Source organism: Nuphar pumila, chromosome 2, assembly GCF_984573655.1.
Source record: "Nuphar pumila chromosome 2, dmNupPumi1.hap1.1, whole genome shotgun sequence".
Taxonomy (NCBI): Eukaryota; Viridiplantae; Streptophyta; class Magnoliopsida; order Nymphaeales; family Nymphaeaceae; genus Nuphar; species Nuphar pumila.
The window spans coordinates 88,355,349-88,374,004 of NC_143250.1; the positions used below are offsets into that span (position 1 = coordinate 88,355,349).

The following is an 18,656-nucleotide window of genomic DNA, read 5'->3' on the forward strand; positions in this document are numbered from 1 at the left end:
TGATTCATATTCGGATCCAATATCTTTCACTTGGCCATCTGGGACGAACACTCACATTGTTGCATTATGTATTGTACTTATGATATTATGAGGTTTTACATACGCTAGTTGGATTTCTTCTTCATAATATATTCTTATCATGAGCTTATTCACAAACTAGGTTATTTTTTCATTATGTCATAGATTTTATCATAACTTTTATTTTGTATAACAGTTTATTTCAAGTATTCATACCGAGTCATGCAATTCACAAATAAAAAAATGAATACATCATAATGTAGGTCTCACATAGTCATGAGGTTCTTGTGGCTCTTCCATGGCCATACCATATGACATCATTATGTCTATATGCAAGCTAGTGAAGTAATATGAATTTTATTGATTTATAATTTTATGATTTTTCAACCATAGCAAATACTTCTACTTTTCAAACTTTCACCATAGTTTGTACAACCACTATGCACGTGAACTATTACATGTTGGTCACCACTTGATCATTTTAGATCAGTATATCATGATAGTCATATATATGACTAACCACGTTTCATTTCATGTAAAAGCTTTAAAAACATGAAAAATATTCTTTCATGTATTCATACTATAGGGAACATTATTTATAATGATTATTTATCATTATATATAAATAAATATCCTCACATGCACGTGTAAAGTTATAATTTAGCTCACACTTTTTCAATGCATTGCATTTAAACAATATTTGTATTAATCCATGATATCACAAGGTTTTACATACACTAGTTGAACTTTTCTTTTATGATATATCACCATCACGAGGATATTCACAAACTAGGTTATTTTTTCATAATGAAGTTAAGCATAAATCTCTAGATCCATATCCAATGAGAATTATATCATTATCATTTGGATATGCCAAATATGATAAGCCAATTACAAGGCTTTAATCAAACCATAAGTTTGAACATTTAAATTTAAATCCTTTATCAGATCTAATATATATATATATATATATATATATATATATATATATATATATATATATATATATATATATATATATATATATATATATATATACAACAACAAACAACAACAACTACGCCTTCATCCCAAAACAATTGGGGTCAGCGATATGAACCAAAAAAGAAATTCATTTTCGGTCTTCCACATGAATCCTTTTCCTCCAATCATTTCTATCCAACGCCATGTCCTCGGTGAGGTTCAAAGCATTCATATCCTTTCCTATCATCTCCATCCAAGTCTTCCTAGGCCTACCCCGACCTCTTTTAACTAATATATTTTCCCATTTCTCCAACCTTCTAACTGGAGCATCATTAGGCCTTCGCCGAATATGTCCAAACCACCGTAAACGATTCTCTCGCATCTTATTTTCAATGGGTGCAACACCTACCTTCTTACGTATCTCTTCGTTCCGAATCTTATCTTTTATTGTATTTCCACACATCCATCTAAGCATCCGCATCTCAGCTACACTCATTTTTTGAATATGATGTCTCTTGGCAGCCCAACATTCCGTACCATATAGTAAAGCGGGTCTAATAGTCGTCCTATAAAACTTTTCCTTCAACCGCAATGGCATTCTACGATCGCACAACACTCCAGTAGCACTTTTCCATTTCATCCACCCAACCTTTATCCTATGATTTACATCTCCATCAATTTCTCCATACTTTTGAATGATGGATCCCAAATATTTGAAATAATCATTCACCGGTATATCTTGCTCACCAAGCTTCACTACACTCCCATCACTACTTCGTTGCTTACTAAACCGACATTCCATATATTCAGTCTTACTCTTACTCAACTTAAAACCTCTAGCTTCCAATGTCTGTGTCCATAATTCTAACTTAGCATTAACCCCAGCTCTAGACTCATCAATCAAAACAATATCATCAGCAAACAACATACACCACGGTACATTTTCTTGAATTGATCTCGTAAGCTCATCCATCACTATCGCAAATAGGAAAGGGCTTAAAGCAGATCCTTGATGTAACCCAACCGTTATCGGAAAATTGGTTGTCACCCCTCCATAAGTGCGGAAAATTCAATATATATATATATATATATATATATATATATATATATATATATATATATATATATATATATATATATATTGAATTTGTAGGAGTCTATATCTAAAATTGACTTGAGATGTTATCTATCAAGTTCAACACAATCCATATTAAAAATGAATATCCATACAAGCTTAAATAAAACTACGGATCTCACAAGATTCGACCATAATCCAAATTCATATTCAAAACCATATATTTCAAATGAAAATAAATCTATATTACACATCCAACATTCTATTTATCTAGATTTAACTTTGTCAAACCCGAATTCATACAAAACATATATCATTATTAGATCCAAATATCTGGCTTGATACTATCCAGGTTTAACATAAAACTTGGATCAAATCTAGATCAATAAAATATATCTGACAATATATATATATATATATATATATATATATATATATATATATATATATATATATATAGAGAGAGAGAGAGAGAGAGAGAGAGAGAGAGAGAGATTTGTCTCTGGATTAATTCTGGATCCATATCTCATATTTGAGCATAACACTCATTCAGATTCAATCACAAAAATACATCAAACTAGATCCATATTTCATATCTGATCATTCGAACCCATCACTAGATTTGTTCAATAAGAGAATCCAAGTGCATAGCTTGGATCTAAACTTATTCAATCTATACTCAATCAACTTGATCTTATTCTCATTTTGATATATCCAAATTTAACTATATCTATAATATTTTACTGGATCAAATCAAGGGTCTATACCACCTTACTAGATCCAAACATTTGATCTAATTTCGATCAGATCCAATTTTGACTCAAACATTATATTTAATAGATCTTACAATTTAACTTGATCTATATAAAAATTAGATCAAACCATACTAGATATAGATATTAACATGAACAGAATATTAATGCATATAATAAAAATATATGCAGATACAATATTTCTGGATAAAAAAATATCAGGTAAAGATATAAAGTAAATCATAATTGGGTCCAAAAATGTTTTACTTGATCCAACCAAGTTTATAAGAAGCTACTTAAATAACTTGACCAAATCCAAACATGTCTGAAGTATTCCACTAACCAGAAGTATTTTTCTATAAAATAAAAAAAAATCAAAATAGTTCTGGGTAAAATCAACAATCTAGAACACTAAAACATAATTTTCTGAGTTAAATAGAAAATTATAGGTTCTTTTCTGTAATTTTGGAAAAGTTAAAATTTCTCAGAAACATAGCTCCTAAAAAGTAGAGAAAAGGGGTAGAAAGGTAAAACCCATTTAAAAAAATTAAAACCTAACTTTACCCTTTTTTTTTTAATTTTCTTTTTTTTGTTTTACTTACTTCCGTAAAAGGAGGAGGTAGGGTTTCCTCTCTTATGAAAAAAAGAAATCGCAGGAAAGGGGGCGACAACTGTGCCGCCCTGCTGCTCATCGGCAGCATCAACACCCTCAATGACCTCTGAGGCTCTGCTACTTGCATCACTGGAGTTCGCCGCCTCTCAACCGAGCCATAACTAGGGTTTCAACATTCTCGCCAGTGGGATGGTTGCGATCGTCATCTCGGCTGCCTTTGAGGCCCGATCAAGGAGGTGTACGCCCGAGCCCAGACCCTCATCAGCCTCTGGTCCACCATTCCGAGCTACTGTTCGTCGACTGGATAGCGCCAGTAGACCACCGGTGGAACCAACACATCACATACTTCTGAATGCCCTGTTGGACATCAAGGATTTTGATAAAAGCAAAATCTTGGATAATCCATCACAAGTGAAAAATAAACCCCGGCTAACAAAAACAAGGATACATGCATTATGTACAAAAACTGGAAATACAGAGAAATAGAAACATGTACCTTGTGTCCCTGCCATTGATTGATGATGGAGCTTGGGCGTATGGAGTAGAGCAGAAGAGCATTCTCCTCTAGCTTTTCTTTGCCTTAGGTGAGTTACAACACTTGAATGAGAAAATTAGAGTAGGGACCCAACCGCGTAGGTTAAAAGCTTTTAGGAAAATGTATATTACACACGCTGCCCTCAACCATGCAGGCATACTGGTATTCTCTTCCGTAACTGACTAACAGTTACAGATAAGCCCACGACTAAGTGGGACTTATCTCCACTTCAAATCAACGCACATTTGACGTCCATAACGATTAGTTATGGAAAATAGATCTGGATCCAAACTAAAACTGGATGGATCCAGTCTGAATCCAAATAACTAACAATCTCCTACTTGGACAAAAATGTGCTATTCCCAAATGATTTAAAATAACAAACTTGAATAGATTGGCCTCAATTCTATTCGGGTGCAATTTATATTGCTTCAACAAAATTCTATTCACATAGATAACTTTATGTAATATAAGTAAAAAAATCAATCTTTATAACAACATGTGATCACATGTATAAAATTATGTATCTGACTACAACGAAATTGAGTGCCCCATTCTCTTTACATGTTTAACATATAATCTCGAGGCCAAACCCTTAGTAAAAGGATCTGCAACCATTTCTTTGTTACCAATGTTATCAATACACACATGTTGATTCTCAGTTCTTTTTTTGACAACAAAGCACTTCAATTCCATATGCATGCATGATGCAGTACTCTTGTTTTTGTTTGAAAAGGATATAACGACTTCATTGTCACAATATACCCTCAGTGGCCTCCCAATGGATTCAACTACTTTGAGTCCATATATGAAGTTCCGCAACCAGATAGCCTGTGACGTCGTCTCAAAAAGTGCAATGAATTCAAACTCCATGGTGTGTGCAACAGTAGTGGACTGCTTCCCACTCCTCCAAGAAATGACACCACTAGCAAGAAAGAAGATGTATCCTGTTGTAGATTTTCTACTATCAGAACATCCTCCTAGATCAGCATCCGAATAACCAATCACTTCAAGGTGCTCCGATCTCCTGTAGGTCAACATATAGTCTTTTGTTCCTTGCAAATACCGCATGACCTTCTTTGCAGCTGTCCAATGAGCATGTCTTGGATTCGACTGAAATCTGCCAAGAACCCCAACTGCATAGGATATGTCAAGTCGGGTGCAGGTCTGCGCATATTGCAAGCTACCAACAACTAAAGCATATGATATTTGGTTTATGAGTGCCTTGTCTTCTTCAGTTTGAGAACAATCTTTGAGGCTCATTTTATTCCTTTTAAGTATGGGTGCCGTAGTAGGAGAACAATTCTGCATCCCATGCTTTCTGAGAATTTTATTTATATAGGTTCTTTGAGAGAGGCCTAAGACACCTTTTGCTCTGTCTCGACGGATCTCTATGCCGAGAACAAAAACAACCTCTCCCATGTCCTTCATCTCAAAATGAAGTGAAAGAAACTCCATGGTCTCTGTGAGCATGAGCTTATCGTTTGTTGCAAGTAATATGTCATCTACATATAATACCATGATTATGAACTTACTCCCACTTGTCTTGAGGAACACACATCGGTCAACAATATTTCCTGTGAATCCAAAAGTCAGAATGACTTCGGTAAATTTAATGTACCATTGGTGGAAGGCCTGTTTAAGTCCATATAATGACTTATTTAACTTGCAAACCAAACATTCAGACTCACATTTAGAAAAACATTGAGGTTGATCCATGTAAACATTCACATCAAGTTCACCATTCAGGAAAGCTATTTTTACATCCATTTGGTGTAGCTCTAAATTTAAATGAGCTACAAGGGCAAGTATAATCCATATTGACTCTTTAGTTGAGACAGGTGAATATGTCTCACTATAATCAATGCCCTCCATTTGGGTAAAACCTTTTGCAACAAGCCTTGCTTTATACTTATCAACATTACCTTTGGAGTTCTTTTTGGTCTTAAAGACCCATTTACACCCAACAGATTTGGCCATAGAGTCTATCTCTTCTTTCATAGCCTCAATCCAAAGTGAGGATTGCTTACTTTTAATAGCTTCCATAAATGTTGTGGGATCATCATCTATGAGATTTATAGGCTCCTGTAAATACACCACGTAATCCAGATGAATAGCAGATCTTCTAACTCTAGTGGATCTCCATACAGGTGAAGGTTCCTAATTCTCTTGTATGTACTCTCTAGTATTATCCATTAATGGTTCTTCTGTAGTAGGTGCATCACTTATGGGTTCAACACTTGGTTGAAAAATGATAGGCAATCTATCATCTATCTCAGGGGTATTATCCTTATCCCGAGATCCTCAAAATTGAGGTTTTGTAATGCATCTTTCTCAACAAAACCATTTTCTAGAAATCTTGCCTTATTCGTTTCTACTATATGTGGTGTATGGGACGGACAATAAAACATGTAACCCTTTGACCTTTCAGGATAACCAATGAAATATCCATTGGTTGTTCTTGGATCAAAGACTTTAATATGGGGGTTATACAACTTAGCCTCTGCAGGACAACCCCATATGTGCATGTAAGAAAATGTAGGCTTTCTACTTGTCCATAACTAATAAGGAGTTTTTGAAACGGTTTTTGTAGGAACCTTGTTCAAAATATGCACGACTGTCCTTAGGGCTTCACCCCACAAGGTTACAGGTAATATTGAATAATTCAACATTACTCAGACCATTTCTTTAAGTGTTCGATTTCGCCTTTCGACTACACCATTCTGATATGCACTACCGGACAATGCCCTCTTTTTTCAGAAATTGAGCTAATGGTCCTTCTTGTTGTCCCATATCAGTAAATTGCCCATAGTATTCTCCACCTCTATCGGATCTAACAATTTTGATTATTCTCCCTGTTTGTTTTTCTATTTTTTTTCTTGAAGTCTTTGAAAACTTGATAGACCTCAGATTTCTCAAATAGGATATACAAATACATAAACCGAGAATAATCATCAATAAAGGTGACAAAATACTTTTGGCCCATAAAACAAGAGGCAAATGATCTACATACATCAGTATGAATGATTTCCAATAATTTATCACTTCTTTTTGGCATTTTTCTTATATGTATTTGTCTGCTTAGCCTTGATGCAGTCCAAACACGGTTCATTATTTGTGAAATCTAAGGATCCCAAGATCCCTTCTTTCACAAGCCATTGGACTCTTTCTTTCGAGATGTCTCCTAAATGACGATGCCAAAGAAGATAAGATTGATCATCTATGAGGTTATGTTTATTGCCAATTACTTGATTAGTATTAAGAGTTTTCTGGATATGGATTTGGGTTTCCAGATGATACAATCCATCACACAGTAATGTAGAACCAATCAAGATATTATCTTTATTGATATATAATTTGGACTGTTCAAACATAATACAATATCCAAATTTATCAAGCCTTGATATAGAAATAAGGTTTCTGCTATAGGATCAAACATAAAAGGTATCTACCAAATCCAAAATGAAACCACTATCTAATACTATTCTGCAGGTCCTAACAACCTTCACATGAGACCGCATCTTATTTTCGGAGAAGATGTTGCTTTCATGACTTGTTGGTTCCCTCTGGTTCAAAAATGCCTGTAGAGAATTGGCAATGTGCACAGTGGCACCTGAGTCAATCCACCAACTATTAATTGGAACATCAATCAAATTACATTAATGAGAAACAAATGCCAAGTTACCTTTTTTGCTCAACCAGAGCTGATACTTTACGCACTCTGCCTTTTTATGTCCCTTCTTTTTGCAAAAGAAACACTTTATTGCAGGAACATCAGACTTAGCAGGTGCTTGGTTGGGCTGGGAGGCTGATTTTTTTCTTGGGTTTCTTTTTAATTTTTTTTTTAGGTCCACTCTTCTGTTGAACTTTATGAGAAGCCATATGTGCACTATGCACCTTCTCACCCTTTAACCTCTCCTCTTCCTCAGCACACTTTGACAAGAGATCATTAAAAGTTCATTCGTCATTATGTGTGTTATAGGAGATTTTAAAGGGACCGTACTCAGCTGACAATGATGCCATAATGAGGTGGATAAGGAAGGAGTCCAAGATAGTCAGCTTCATGTCATTAAGCTGTGTGGCTATGTTTCTTATCTCTAGTATGTGTTGTCAGATGTTTTTTTCATTCATGTATCTCATAAATGTTAACTTAGACATAAGGGTACTAGCCCTAGCCTTGTTGGAACTCACAAACTGTGTCTCTATAGCAGTCAAAAAATTCTTTACATTCTTACATGTGGGAATGGCATTCCTTATGTTCTTAGCTACCCTAGACTGCAACAAAAGCAGACTAAGGCGGTTAGAACACTCTCACTTCTCAAAGTCGGATTTTTGTTCTGAAGTACTAGTAGGTGTTAGTTCAGCAGGTTCCTCTTTTCTAAGAGCTAGGTTTAAGTCCATGTACCCTAAAGTGAATAAGACTGTTTCTTTCCATTTTGAGAAGTTAGAACCATCGAGGAAAAGGATACTAGATGAGCCAAAAACTGTATTAAGCACTACATAGACAAAAGATATTATTATTGCATATAATGAGACATGTAAATGAAAAGATAAATACATGAATAAGGCCCTGAATTATTTACTCTTTTCTAGGAAATGCCAGGGGTCATTATGGTCCCACTTTGGTGGGTACTCATAATACGCAAATGCACTTCACCTCTCACTATTCGATAAAACTGAGGGAACGTGTACCCAGAGACAATCAACATGGTACCTTTGGGTACTACACATCTCATGTGCTGGGAGACACTTCCTTCATTTTATCCTACTAGCCTCTGAACATAATAATACCATCTTTGGATGACATATTATTTCTATGAGGCCAATACAATTTCAATGTTAAATTTTTTTTTCTAACTAAACATTTGCAAAAATATACATCAGTTCACTTTGGTGAAAACAAATACATATAGATGCAAATTCCATGTTAATCCCTATATCAACATTGATGTGAACACTTAAATAATCATGCATACTAAAAAACAATACTACACATATCTTTATGCATTCAAAATGTGTATACATATGCATGAAACATGCATAATATCAATAGAAGCATGTATATAACCATCAAAACAGACTCCAAAACATAATGAATCAGTAATATAACTAAATATGCTTTAAAATTGCTTCATAAATAAGATATGCATGCTCTAAAACATGTATGTTAACCCTAGAACCGAAGAACCAGTCTAAAAACATGATGAACAGTCCCAGAAATAAATGTATCGGTTTGAAACTTGATGAACCATAAACGAAACACCCTTAGAATAGTCTCAAAATGAAAAACCAGTTATGCCAAGTGAAAGAACTGACTCCAAAACCCCAGGAACCAGTTTAAATTCACTCAAAACCGGTCCCAGAATGCTCTGTATCAGTCTCAAAAGCCATATGGACCGATACGGTTTGTTCTGGGTTGTTCTGTCTGTTCCAAAACGGACCGTTCTGTTCAGACAAAAATGTATCTGTTACAGGAGAGTTGTTCAGAATGTTCTGTCCGTTCCAGAACAACATGTCTGGGACAAACATACCTGATATATATGAACTTCAAATCTATGGATCCTGAAACAAGCCGAACCAGGTCCAAACCCAGACCCGTTACTATAGCACAACCTTATGTTTCAGACTCAGGCTGAAATGAGTATTCCGGATCAGGTCCAGACCCGATCCGATTATCATTTTCGGATCCGGGGAAACATATATTTCAGATCGGGTCCAGACCCGATCCAGTTTCCCGAATATAAAACATCGTTACAATGTTTTTTAGAAAGAAAACCCTAGCCACCTTAAGCTTCTTCTCTCTCATCGATCCGAAGCATCCGGCGAGGCAGCCAGTGGCTCTATAAAAAATGACGGCAATGCTCGACGGGGTAGATGGCGGCGGAGCCTGCCGACCTTTACCATGCCCCAAAAAACCCGATCCCCCAGCCCAGATCCCACAACCCCGATCCCTCTCAGCCATCCGACGCGGTGCGGACTGTAGGTCCGGCCAGAACCGACCTCCTTCTCTACTCCGGTCACCACACGGTGACAGAGGTGGAAGTCGGTGGATAAAGAGAACGACAAAAAACACCCTCTGTAAGTAAATTTTTTTTATATAGAGGGGTTTTTCCGGCAAGACGGTCGGCGAGACCAATGCCGTCTCTATTATCCGGGAGGGTTTGGGTTTCACCCAAAATGAGTCCCACATCATTTTCGGCAAAACCCCTTTTGAATAGGGGTTTCACCAGCGACCGGTGGGAAAGATCCGGTTCTGGTAGAAAAGTCGAAAAGGAAACAGTGACCTGACATGTGTCGTGTCAGTCACAAAGGACTCGCCCAGACCCGATACGGGTCGTGTCGGTCACAAGAACCCGACACGAGTCGTGTCGGTCACAGGGACTCGCCCAGACCCGACATGGCTCGGGATCAAAGATTTGAACCATAATAGTCCACAACCTTGACCCGATTCGGTTTCCAATTGGATCCGAAACGGGTCAAGTCCGATACAGTTTCCATAACTGAAATGAACTGTATCGAACTAGTTCAGATTATCAGAACAGAAAAAAGAAACCGATTCTGTTTCAAAACAAAATCGATTTTCTGGGTTTTCACGTTGCTTCTGTTTATCAAAGCAACATAAACAACATGATATACGTCGGGACTGAGTTTCAGAAAATATGAGACTCGTCTCTGCCCCCATCTCTGTTTTACTTTATACAAAGATGGATGAACAAGCCCATAGGACCAATGCAGAACCTAATGGCTCTGATACCAATTGTTGGACATCAAGGGTTATGATAAAAGCAAAATCTTGGATAATCCATCACATGTGAAAAATAAACCCCGGCTAACAAAACCAAGGATACATGCATTCTGTACAAAAACTGGAAATACAGAAAAATAGAAACATGTACCTTGTGTCCCTGCCATTGATTGATGATGGAGCTCGGGCGTATGGAGTAGAGCAGAAGAGCCTTCTCCTCTAGCTTTTCTCTGCCTTAGGTGAGTCACAACACTTGAATGAGAAAATTAGAGTAGGGACCCAACCGCGTAGGTTAAAACCTTTTAGGAAAATATATATCGTACACGCTGCCCTCAGCCATGCAGGCATACTTTTCTCTTCCATAACTGACTAACAATTGCAGATAAGCCCACAACTAAGTGGGACTTATCTCTACTTCAAATCAACGCACATTTGACGTCCATAACGGTTAGTTATGGAAAATGGATCTGGATCCAAACTAAAACCAGATGGATCCAATCCAAATCCAAATAACTAACATGCCATCCACTGTCGTCGTGCGTAGACAAACTTGGATTTTTCACTTCTTTGCTTCAGCTTCCCTTCTTTTGAGGAGATTCATGATAATGAATTTATCTAGAATCCATGAACTAACTTGGCACAGTTTGTTCTTGCAGTAGTCCCTTGAAAGTCTCGTTCTTCTGGGCGTTGTATCATATTTACATGTAGCATAAAATTAAAAACCAAAATGGACTTTCGTGAAGGTCATTTTTTCTGTTCTAATATGCTGTTAGCAACGTCCTAGTTCTCCGTGAATAAAAAAAAATGGAAACAAAGTGGGCGCCTGATGGTCCCATTTTCAGCAGGTGAAGTATGAAGAGATTATGAAAATAGCCTGGGAAACATCTTTGCAGGGGCAAGGTTTAGATAAGACTCGAATCTTTTTCCCATGAAAAGAGTGATTGATACGTTTATTTTATAGCTGACAAAGTTGCAAGCCATTGCAACTCTGGGTGACCAATTATTCAGAATGTTAGGAGTTGGATATAGTTTTATGGCCACTTTTAGATGAACTTTATCTGCGTATATATATATATATATATATATATATATATATATATATATATATATATATAGAGAGAGAGAGAGAGAGAGAGAGAGAGAGAGAGAGACGTTGGGAGATTCGGAGGCATAAGTTTGGGTGAACGTTGCAGAGCAACGTCCCTTTGTAGCTCGGACGTCATCCCTCTGTGCTTTGGTCGTTATTATCTGTCATGCCACGTTAGCATTCAACCTTATTGAGCTCGGATCGGGTGCAATCACATGGCACAAAATTTGTGCATTAAGCACCTGATTGCCTTCCATCAGGCCTTGGGCCCCACAATTGACGGGCCTGTCGTCATCAAGATGGAGGGTGATCAGGTGCTTAATGCACAAATATTTGTGCAGTCATATTTTACCTGATCTTTTCACAACTTTATTTATCTCTAAACGTGATTGATAAGTGATAACCAATTCTATTTTTTTTTTTGAATGATGGGGAAGACCGCCAGAACCGACACATTGCACACTTTAGTGTGCTGCTGCACCTGATCTACCCTCCATCTTCTGTTGGGCACCACAGCTGACAGGCTGTACTCCAGAGATGGAGGGCAGTCAGGTGAAGCAGCACACAATGTGCAATGTGATTGCACCCGATCTTCACTCGCTTGCAAGCTCATGCATAAAAACTTCAGGTCCTTGTCCATCAAGAAGTACACCCAGTTTTGGCCTTCTATTAGGAATATGCATTCGTGGTTTTTGAACTCTTCAACTTCAACTTGGTGATAGTCACAAGTCGCCCCTACCAGATAAGCTAAGCCTTCTTGGGTTATCAATAAACCACATGATGGATGAGTGATCTCATGAGCATGGTATTTTACATTTGTAGTTCAAACTTAATTATTCTAGCAAGACCCACTGTTTGGACTATCAAAACTAGCAAGACCCACTGTTTCATGTAGAAATAGAATTTACTATTATGTGTTTGAAACAAGACAATCCAAATTTTCTCGGTCAGACAAACGGTCTAGATTGCGGGATTATTGAGGCTGCACATAGCCCAGTTCTATTTAGGCTCGTGAGTTTAAAGTTCATAGGTGCGTTGCTTGTTTAATGAAGTTCACAGAAGGCTAACCTTTCACAGGTGGTGGCATGCAAGTCCTCTTGCCGGTTAGACTGCTGGCCGAACTATGCCCTGGCATTGTTACCTGACTTTGATATGGCAGATACCTATGGCTCATATGCCTTGAGAAGGGAAGCCAAAACCCTGGGATTTTCAAGAGTCATTCATTGGGAATATGGCTTCTAGTTCTTTTTTATTTGCTTCATCAGGTTCAGTTTAGGCCCGATGTACGAACTTGATTATCGGAAGCTCCATTTGAATGTGGAAGAGATGTGTTTCTTGGGAAACGGTACGTGGATTCGGAACCTTGATGTTTCACAAACTTGTGGGAAGCATACCTTCTTTGTATGTACGTAGCCATGCTACTTCTAATTTATTTCTTCAATCTGTCCCTTATAAAAACCTATAACTTTTTTTGTGCGTGTAAAAACTTGATATTTGCTATATATGTTGTATGTTAAAAGTAGCCTACTGTGTACTTAATTATATGAAGTAACTAATTTATTCACATTGACAGAAAATATGTAGAGTCAAGAAAATGAATTCCAAACCTGTCCCTTATAATTTAAAGGGGAATACATAGAAAAAACTTGGGTCAGCTTGGTGAGGTGGGATTTCCAGACAAAATTATATACCAGATCCAACCCGCTTTTTAATCGAGTTGGATTCAGGTTGACCCAAATTATATTCAAGTCAGAATTTTTTCATGCACATATTTGGATATTCAGGTGAGGTTAGGAATCCAACACAAACCCAATCTGATGACAGCCTTACTACATGTCTAGTCTTTGATTCTTTTGTGCGTGTGTGTGTTGTTCGTTTGGGGATACATTATGGTTTCATGCCAGGACATGGATATATGGTCCATTTGCTGGTATGGGAAGATCCCAGCCGATGCTTGTATAGTTGGGCTCAGTGGTGAGAATAGGCAAGAAAGCAAAGGACGACAAGGGTGGATCAGGTGCAATCACATTGCACAGTTTGAGTGTGCTGTTGCACCTGGCCGTCCTCCACCTCTGGGATACAGCCTGTCAACTGTGGAGCCCCAATAAAAGATGGAGGGCGGATCAGGTGCAACGGTACACTGAAGTGTGCAATGTGTGATTGCACCTGATCTGTTGTCCCAAAGGTGCTTGTGCAAGTGCAAGCCTTAAGCAGTGGGTCGAAAGCACACAGTTTTGCATTATATTATTAGTAGTTTTTCAAAGACTCATGTTCTCTAACGTTACAATTTACGGCTGCTTTGAAAAATGCTTCTACTTGGACTGGCAAAATGTCCATCTGCCTGTTTCAAACTTGGGCAGTGTGCCCACAAAAAAAAGCTCTCTTGTGATTGCATTGCTTTTTCACACATTGGACCCATCTGAAGCATTCAGCAGCATCGTTCTAGAGAACCTTTGGGGAAAAGTTGCTGCGGGAAAAGTGTAATGTCTCTTTCTATTAGCCTCAGGAAATTTGTTATTTCATTTTGAAAGAAATTTGCAATAATTGAAAGATAGTGAAAACGAGTTATGTGATTGATAGAAGGCACTCCGGCTACACCAGTTTTCTGCCATTCGAAGATTATCACAGTTCGGGCCATTAATAGGAATTCTGTGATTGATCGATCAGCTGGGGGGTATGGAACAAATTTTTTTTTGACAGAGAAAGCTGGGGTTAGCCTGACCCTTACCAGTTATACACATATACCATTGAGATTTGAACTTGCAACCTCTCAACACAAGGTGACGTGCACTAACTGCTCATGCCAGCTTACCTCTACCAGTCTCTGATAGTGACTCGGGCACAGCAGGTGTCACCCTTCGATCCAGTATCTAAGTGGCTACCTGTGCAAACGGATCGGATATGGGTCAGATTTTGCCAAATCTAATTTTGAATTTGAATTAAACAGTAGATTTGAATAAATGTCCAGATCCAAATCATACCCATGTAGTAATGAATAAAGTTTCAAAAAATATGTGCCGTAACAAGCTCTTTACATGTAGAATTGCAATCAGATTGGATTTTAATATGAATCTGAGTTAGGTCCATCATAAAATTCTGATCTGAATCTGGTTTGGGTCTGAACACACGGGCGCACAAATACACACAGGCACACACATCTAATATCTTGGGTCCATCATAAAATTCTGATGATTTGGGTCTGAACACGCGCGCGCAAATACACAGGCACACAGCATCTAATCTGATTGGAATCTGACATATAATATTTCTGGATTTAGATTTTTAAAGTAGGATCTGAATATGCATTGTGATGATCCCCTATAGTGGTGGCATGTAACATGTGTATGATTTTTATAACCAACAAGTTTCAAAACCTTGTGCTTAGGGAAAATTTCTTGATATTTTGGATATTCTGGTTCTTTCTCAAAAAAAATCTCAAGAAAACAGCGACATGTATAAAATGCAAAAATATAATAATATAAACAGTATTGACAATATTTGTGAACATTTTGGTTATATTAAAAAGTGAACAATCGCTTTTCATCAAACACATTTCCAATTTGTCAGAAACTAATTGTGACACCATAATGACCACTGGGGTATAGGTATCAGGCCTTGAATTTGGCCACCGATTCAGACCGATACCCGTACTACTCTCAAGGGCACTAGGGGTTTAGCTTATGCCAGCAAAACATGAGAGCATATTTTTTCAATTGACAAAGTTTGCGATGAGAGCATATTTTTTCAATTGACAAAGTTTGCGATGATACTATTCTGTTCCAGGGTAATTCTGTTAACTTATTATAATTTGTAGAAAGAGAGCACAAAGTCTTCAATGGTAAATTTCTTTAATTAGCAAAGAACCAGCCAATTATACACTGTTGAAAGAATGTCCACCCATAAATATTCATTTATTTATGGTATTTGCCAATCTTTACAGACTGTGTAAGCCAAGGAAATTAAGGCTTTCCATCAATCAAGTCCTGATCAAACCCAATAAAGCTAAAAGGAAACTGTGTAAGCCTGCCGAGAAAGTATCTCGGTTTGAATTAGTCTGGTCCATGAACATCAATAAAAGTCCAACTTTTAAGTTGAAGCTTCCCTATTCATCTCTGATTCAGAGGTGAAATGGCATAGTTCTTGCTGTTAGAAGTTCTGCTACAGCTGTTGTAGCAAAGGATTTATGACTTTCGCAACAGAACTGTACTTAGAAATTGAGTATTTTCTGTACACTGACGTCAACTTCCCAACGCCCGCATTTTGGTGCATCTCCTCTATCAATTTCACACAGTCCCTGCTTTATGAAAAAAATAAAGACAAAGAAAGAGATCAAGTTACTTACAGTACACGGGGAGATCAAAGACACCCTTTTTTGGCTAGCCAAATTCTAGCAGATTCATTAAACTATAACTCTTTAAAACTCAATTCTAAATCCAGAGACTCACCGAAGCTGTTCTTCAGAATAGGTGGAATGAAAAGTGAGAGTCTTATTCCACCGTGGAGATTGTTTCAGTAGGGACCTTCCGGTGTAAATTGCAGCAGCAGATAGCAAGGATGGTGGAAACTTTAGCATCCGATATTCCACCAAGCACAACTCTATCAAATAAAATGACACCATTTCCAACTGCACCACAAAACCAATGTCAAAAAGATGTACACAACAAACACACAGGGTCGTCCGCATGGCCAGCGGGGTGGTTGTGAAGGCGTTGAGTTGAAGACGCCAGATCAAACTCCGCTGACACACAGGTGTGTCTGTAGCTTTCAGAGTGGGCCCTGTAAGGCAGGTGGTCATAGGGCCCCACCCTGGGTTTTCTCTCGCTTGGGAAAGGGGGTTTCTCGCCATCAACACACACACACACACACACACACTCTACCTTAATGTCAGATTCTGCAGCCTTAAGAAACCTTCTCAAAAAGACAAAAGGGGTTGGGACTGATACGTTAAACTGCAAGGTATTCAACATTGATTTCTCCTACAATAATAACAACGGCCAATTATTTTAATCGATTTTAAATGAAAAGTTATATGATTGAGTAGCTATATATATTTCTCTTACCATCTTCAAGACATCTTCTCTAGTGTAAGCTCTGTCAGAAATCATCACAAAGTCTTCGAGTAAAGGAACATAAACCTCCTCATACTTGCAAGCAAGTAGCATCCCTGTGATGCCAACTAGTTGAAGGGATTTTCTCATTACATTTTGGACAGACAGATATCTGTCTATGAGATTAATGGCCAGGAACAGAGTCTCATGCATCAGGTCAAACTTGTGATGCACCTACAGAAGAAAACAGCCCATCACCTTCACCATACTAATTACGGAAATGCAAATAAAAGGACAAAAAAAGGAAATGAATTGCAAAACCTCAATCAGCCAATCGACCATTATAGCTCTCATTCGATGATTGATATCAGTCTGCTTCGACATGTAGTCTGCAGGAACACAGCTCATGACCTACAGGTATACAAAGAAAGATAAATTATATATGAACATATAATTGATTTGCTATTAGATTCTTAATTTAATCGTAATGTACCTCAGTTTTTCGATAATGGCTATATATATCCTCAATGTAGTCAACTACAGCCAATGGATTTTGGGCATCGGCCTCGTCGAAAGTAGGGATTGGTGACTCAGCTTCTTCCATCTCAATTTCGCACGATTTCTGCGTCTGAACTTCTGTCAGTAAACTTCACCCGATATGAAGAGTCACAGAAGCAAAAAGGAAAGAGGGAATTAATATAGGATTCTATACGTTTTCGTGAATCTCGGATACGGATAACGACGTAGAAGACGATTCATGGTCCATGCCATTGATCTGCTTCGACTTGTCATCCTCCTTTTCTTCCATGGGAACATCAATCTGCTCAAGAGTTTCTCGATTCTGGGTTTCCTTTTTCTTTGGTGACAATGTTCGCCTCTGTTTCAATCTCCACTGGCCGTTCCCATCGTTCTCTTTGCCAGTATTCTGAGAAGCCTGACCCACAAAACCATCAATGACAAAGAAGATAACCCCAAAAAACAAACAAGAAAAGAAGGAAAAAAAGAGAAGTCAATAATGGAAACCTGCGGTACTAATTGGTTTTTGGCAAGAATAGCACCATATTGTCTGCAGAGAGAGAAGAAAAGAGGCTGTTAAAAGAGTGCGCAGATCATTCAAATCATATGCATCCACAAACCAAACAAAGAATGGGGTGATTACCGTGTGATGGGTCGATCAAGAGGGATGAAGCTCGTGGTAGGATTTCTGTTCAAATTTTTTCCTTGTATTAAAAACACCCACAAACGAAAAACTACAGAAAAAAAAAGAAAGAAACAGAAACAAAAGAAAACAAGATAGAAACTTATACATACTCGGGAGGAACTTGGTGGGAGTTTTTCACAATTGATGATTTATCAGAGAGACCACCAATAAGGTTTCCAAGATCTCCCAACGCCCTGCGTTTGCTGGCCCACGCCATTTTCTTGATGTTTTTTTTTTCCTTCGAGAAGAAGAAAGAAAGAAAGGGTGGTTTCAGCAACGCATAAAGTGTTCCTTTGGGATCTTTGCAGAGCGCGGAGAGGAGGAGGAGAAGGAGGAGGGAGACGGAGGAGGAGGAGGAGGAGGAAAAAGTAGGTGTGAGACGTAGAGAGCGAGAGAAGGGGGGGGGGATTGGAGGCACACAAATAGAAGGGAAGGGGGAGACAGCCAGGCAGGGTTCTAGTTCTAGTGAGAGAAGGAAAGGATGTTCAACGGATAGTTGCCCACAAGGTGAGGACATCAGCGGGGAGACTTAACGGTCGACCAATCTCGACCGTCCGATCTCATCGTGGACTGCGCTTAATTAGACTTGCGGTCGTTGTCAGACCAAAATTGAATGCCC

The 18,656-nt window shown here is 38.1% G+C and overlaps 1 protein-coding gene across 1 annotated transcript; it reads right to left on the reverse strand.

The window, feature by feature from the left end:
* Nucleotides 1-3,682: 3,682 nt before the first annotated feature.
* Nucleotides 3,683-18,268, reverse strand: LOC149845990 (uncharacterized). Its single transcript, XM_089990058.1, has 14 exons — nt 18,148-18,268; nt 17,996-18,040; nt 17,860-17,902; nt 17,549-17,770; nt 17,330-17,464; nt 17,158-17,247; nt 16,849-17,070; nt 16,666-16,764; nt 16,234-16,412; nt 15,951-16,082; nt 7,460-7,586; nt 5,882-6,041; nt 4,722-5,461; nt 3,683-3,778 (listed from the first exon to the last, which is right to left on the reverse strand). Exons 1-14 carry the CDS (start codon nt 18,252-18,254, stop codon nt 3,683-3,685), a joined length of 2,397 nt encoding a protein of 798 aa, XP_089846184.1. The 5' UTR covers nt 18,255-18,268.
* Nucleotides 18,269-18,656: the final 388 nt, after the last annotated feature.